General features: G+C 41.5%; 1 protein-coding gene across 1 annotated transcript in view; it reads right to left on the bottom strand.

Moving 5' to 3' along the window:
• Window positions 1-965: 965 nt before the first annotated feature.
• The window catches only part of ACTR5 (ARP5 actin-related protein 5 homolog (yeast)), a 27,728-nt gene continuing 23,249 nt past the window's right edge, over window positions 966-5,444 (bottom strand). The window contains exon 10 of the mRNA XM_005867315.2: window positions 966-1,700. Within this exon, the coding sequence (XP_005867377.2) occupies window positions 1,588-1,700 (113 nt within the window). The 3' untranslated portion in view covers window positions 966-1,587. The remainder of the gene's footprint in view (window positions 1,701-5,444) is intronic.

The following is a 5,444-nucleotide window of genomic DNA, read 5'->3' as shown; positions in this document are numbered from 1 at the left end:
CTCATTTTACAAGTTATTAGGTTGTACCTTTATATTTTATGCCATGATGTATGTTACGTTTTACATAAAAAGGTTTAAACTAAATATATGGGAAGAAAACATAGGGTTTCCCCTCCCCCACCCCCATGCATTACCCATTAAACATAATATAAAAATCAGTCCTGGCCGGTGTGGCTCAGTTGGTTGAGTATTGTTCCTTGCAGCTAGAGGTCCCCAGTTCGATTCCTGGTCAGGGCACATGCCCAGATTGCAGGCTCGATTCCTAGTAGGGGGGATGCAGGAGGCAGCCAATCAATGTTTCTCTCTCCCTTTCCCTTCCTCTCCCTCTAAAACCAATAAAAACATATTATTTTTTAAAAGGGAAAGGAATGTGGAAGCTGTCTTTGTATCAATGTGGTGTGATCTCCAAGATATATTGTGTACTGTGGAAACCTTTGGAGCAGCAGTCTCCAACCAGTGGTCCCCGAGGTCCAAAAGGTTGGCGACCGCTGGTGTAGAGTATGTTACTATTTGTGTAAAAAGCACATGGCATGCATATGCTGACTGCATCCTCATGGTGTTGTTCATAATGTTTGTGACAGATACACATGCACATACATTTTTGAAAGATTAGAAAGAAGCAGCTCCGTATGTAGTGGTATTGAATGATATCCAAGACATATTGCTATATGACAAGCAAAACAAGGAAAGTATGAGTATTGATACTTTTTAATATTTATAATGGAAAATGTCAAACACATACAAAAGTAGAGAGAGAAAGATAATGCACCCTATGTAGCTATCCCCATATTCATGATAATGAACTCATGGCCATTCTTGTTTCTTTTTTTAAAAAAATAATTTTTTATTGATCTCAGAGAGGAAGGGAGGAGAGAGACAAAGAAATGTCAATAATGAGAGAGAATCATAGATTGGCTGCCTCCTGCCCACCCCCTACTGGGGATCGAGCCTGCAATGTGCCCTGACCAGGAATCTAACCATGACCTCCTGGTTCATAGGTTGAAGCTCAACCACTGAGCCACACTGGTCAGACAAGCCATTCTTATTTCATACATGCCCCCTCCCATTCCCTTGTACCCCACTTGATTATTTTGGAGCAAATCCCAGACACTTTTGTATGTATCTCTATAAGCATCCTCATTCATTCATTCATTCTCTCCCCCCTCCATAAGCACATTACTTCTAAAAATAAAAACCCATCAATAATTCTTTCATATACTCAAATATCCAGATTGTGTTCAAATTTCCCTGATTTCTTCAGAAGCTTTTTTTTTTTTAACAGTGATTTATTAGAATCAGGTCCAAACAAGATCTACACTTTGTGTTGTTTGAAATGTCTTTTAATTTATAGCCCTCCCCTTCTTTTTATTCCTTTTGCAATTTATTTGTTAGGGAGGGGGAAAAGTTGTTTAATTTATAGCTTCCCCCATCCTGCCTCTTTCTTTCCTCTTGGCAATTTATTTGATGGAAGGAAGGAGAAAAGAAGGTTATTAGTCCTGGAGAATTTTCTGCATTCTGGATTTTGCTGATTGCATCCTCATGGCATTATTTGTCATGCTGGTGACAGATTTTACTCATTTGCTCCATTCAGGTCCTCTTCCAGCCTTCTCCACTCTGGTCTTTGCCTCCAGGAGACTGACCTGTGGGGACTATATCAGCCAGGCTCTCTGGCTTCAGTTGGGCTTGGCCAATAGGGAGCCCTGGTAGGAATGGGAGGGAGGGAGGAGAATGAGGTCACACTGTTTATTTCCCTGGCTCCCTCCCTGCTTTGTCTATGCTTCATGACTGAAGGTGACAATTTCTCTCAAGACCCTTGCTCTACACAACTCCCTCCCCTTCCAGGTTCTAGTAATCTCTCCCTCTTACTGGTAAAGGCTTCTCTGCTGCTCATGCCAGGATCCTGCACTACCCATCACACTCTGCCTTCCCTTTGAAAATACCCCCTCTGCTAATTGTGCTAATCTGAGTTCACCATCTGCTTCCTGGTAGAACCCTAACATACAATGTTTCTATGTCCCAGTTTTTCCAGTGAACTGGCAGTTAAATCTGAGGGCTTGATCAGATTCAGGTTAAAATTTTTTGTAAAAATACTTCATGGATGGCCCACTGGCATGGCTCAGTGATTGAGTGTTGACCTATGAACCAGGAGGTTGGGGTTTGATTCCTGGTCAGGGCACATGCCCAGGTTGCGGGCTCAATCCCCAGTGTAGGGCGTGCAAGAGGCAATCAATCAATGATTATCTCTTATCATGCATGTTTCTATCTCTCTCCTTCTCCCTTCCTCTCTGAAATCAATTACACACACACACACATATATATCTATATATATATATATATGCATTCCTTTACATAAATGTAAAAAAAATACTTCATGGATGATGTTCAATGTCATATTGTTATCACACTAGAAGGAACACGCTATCCATCCATTATAATGATCCCATCAACTTTTCACTAAATGGTATTTAGATGTCGTGGATGATCCTTGTCCCTTGCTGTTATCAGGAGTTCGAAAATGGTGGGATTCTATCATTTCTTCTTCATGTATTAGCTGGAAATCCTCTACAAAGAAAACTTCCCTTATCATCGATTTGGTTACCCTGGGGCACAGTTGGTTCAGGAAAGGCAGGATCAATGCCTGCTTCTTCCTCTTTCTCGTTTTTCAAAAGGTATGACCTGGTTTCTCCAGAGGTAACCAATGATGAAGTCATGGATTTTAAGATTTGATGTTTTATCGGTTCATTTTTATGCTTTCTGATGCTCAAATTGTCCCATTCCCTGGACAGCGAGAGCCACTACAAGTCAGTTGCTGAGCTCTTTAGATACAGTCCCAGGAGTCTTCACGAGTCTTTCATACTTTCCTTGCTTCTAATGCAACAAGGTATTCCAGGCTCATCTTGTATAGTTCCTGCCTCGGAACTGGAATCAGCCATTTCTCCAAGGAGCCCAGGTTCCTTTTAATGAGAAATGGTACTTGAGAAGCCACAGTAGGCATGTCCCTGGACACTGAGCTGTTCGTTATTTCTAGATTGTATTTCAGCTAAGAAAATAATACTTTCAGAGAGAAGATACATCACGTGCTCATACTGATATTTGTGATTTAGCCTGGCCGGTGTTGCTGAGTGGTTGAGTGTCGACCTATGAACCAGGAGGTCATGGTTTGATTCCGTCAGGGCACATACCCAGGTTTCAGACTTGATCCCCAGTGTAGGGTGTGCAGGAAACAGCTGATCAATGATTCTCTCTCATCACTGATGTTTCTCTCTCTCTCTTCCTCTCTGAAATAAATTTTAAAAATCTTTTAAAAAAAATAAAAATAAAGAACGAAGGAAAGAATGTTCATGTGTCCAAACCACCAGACATCTGGAAGATTACCATCTCAGACCAATCCAGAGACTCAGAATGCAATACTATTTCTTTTCAAAGATGTCATTTTTACTATAAGAACTCTCAACCTCTCTCTCTCTCTCTTTTTTTTGGGGGGGGGGGGACACTCTGAGTGCTTACCTGGTAGTATTTCCAATTTGTAAACCCTAAGACCCTTGAATAAAACTTGGTCATTTTCGATTTTGGCAAAGCCTCCTGATTCATTTACATTCAGTTGACACCATTAACCCGACTCCCACGCAGTCTCCAGATGGTTGCCCAGGCTAGTTAAGGGCTGGCAGGATAAGCTATGCCCACTCCCAGCCAGGTGTTTTATCAAAATGCTATGCATGCCAAGTGTGACAGCAAAGTGCCAAGCAGCTGAATTCATATCCCAATTCTTGTCCACGTTAAGGAATGACTACCAAGAGAATCCCACTTTATTTCTTCTGGAACATTTCCAAGAGACTATCTAGCTAGGCCCAGGCCAGAAGCCATCCTCTTAAGCATTCCTAAGAATGTGCCAGCTGAGACTAGTGCCAAGGAAATGTTCTCCCACCCCCACTTTCCGATGCCAGAAAGTGAATGTACAGGTAAATACAAAAGATCATATTTTTAGATTTCTCCAGAAGACTGTTGACTAAGTAATGTTAACAATGTGTTATGGCCCTAGCTGGTTTGGCTCAGAGGATAGAGCGTCAGCCTGCAGACTGAGGGTCCCAGGTTCTATTCTGATCAAGGGCATATGCTCAGGTTACGGGCTGGTTCCCCAGTAGGGGGTGTGCATGAGGCAGCCAATCAATGATTCTCTCTCATCATTGATGTTTCTCTCTCTCTCTCTCTCTCTCCCTCTCCCTTCCTCTCTAAAGTAAAAAATATATATATCTTTAAAAAACACACAAAGTATTATGTGTGGGGTTTATAAACTAAGTAATAGTGAAACACGTGACACCAATAACAAATTCCCAAAGTGGGAAATGAAGTTGTGGTAACATACTTACATTGTATGTGAAGGGTAAGAATTCATTCAAGGCAGATGGTAATAAGTTAAGGAATCATATTGTAATCTATAAGGCAACCACCAAAACATAGAGGCATAATTAGAGGGGGTAAAATGGAATGCTGAGAAATTATACATGGCTAAATTATTTACTTTGGCCGGCGAAAGGTGTGATATATGTCACTTCTGGGTAGGTGCATTTCAGAGCCAAGACTTGGCTCTTGCTGTTCGGTTTCCTTGTTTTGTGTTGAGGCGGCAGGATCGCAGGATGGTGAGCAGTGATTGTGTGGAACAATGCATTCCCACACCCACATGCCACACACTTGCTGACATTCACTGGACATTCAGCATAAGAAATAAACTTTGTGTTAAGCCTCTGAGATTTTTGGTATTTGACGGATACACTTGCATTCCTGGAATAAAACCCACTTAGTCACCATGTAGTTATTATTTTTTAAGGTCCCAGTGGAGTCTGTTTGTAAATAATTTACTTGTTTACTTCATTAATATTTTTAAGTTTGAGATTAATCTATGGTTTTGTGTGTGTGCAATCTATCAGATTTTTATAACAATGATATACTTGCTACATAAAAACAGTTTAGCCCTGGCTGGTTTGGCTTAGTGGTTAGAGAATTGGCTGGTGGACCGAAGGGTCTCAGGTTTGATTCCCTGTCAAGGGCATGTACCTCGGTTGCAGGCTCAATCCCTAGCCCCGGTCAGAGTGCAAATGGGAGGCACCCAATTGATGTGTCTCTCTCACATCGATGTTTGTCCCTCTCTCTCCCTCCATTCCTCCCTCCCCTCCACTCTCTCTATAAAAAAATCAATGGAAAAAATAGCCTCAGGTGAGGATAAATAATAATTTAGATTACTTCTCTTGTTTTCTATGCTTGGAAAAAAGTTTAAAGAACATTGGAAACATCTATTCTTTTTTTTTTTAAATATATTTTATTGATTTCTTACAGAGAGGAAGGGAGAGGAACAGAGAGCTAGAAACATCGATCAGCTGCCTCCTGCACATCTACTGGGGATGTGCCCGCAACCCAGGCACATGCCCCCGACCGGAATCGAACCCGGG

The sequence above is a fragment of the Myotis brandtii genome, unplaced genomic scaffold (assembly GCF_000412655.1).
Source record: "Myotis brandtii unplaced genomic scaffold, ASM41265v1 scaffold248, whole genome shotgun sequence".
Lineage (NCBI taxonomy): Eukaryota > Metazoa > Chordata > Mammalia > Chiroptera > Vespertilionidae > Myotis > Myotis brandtii.
This window is presented reverse-complemented; position numbering and strand designations above follow the sequence as displayed.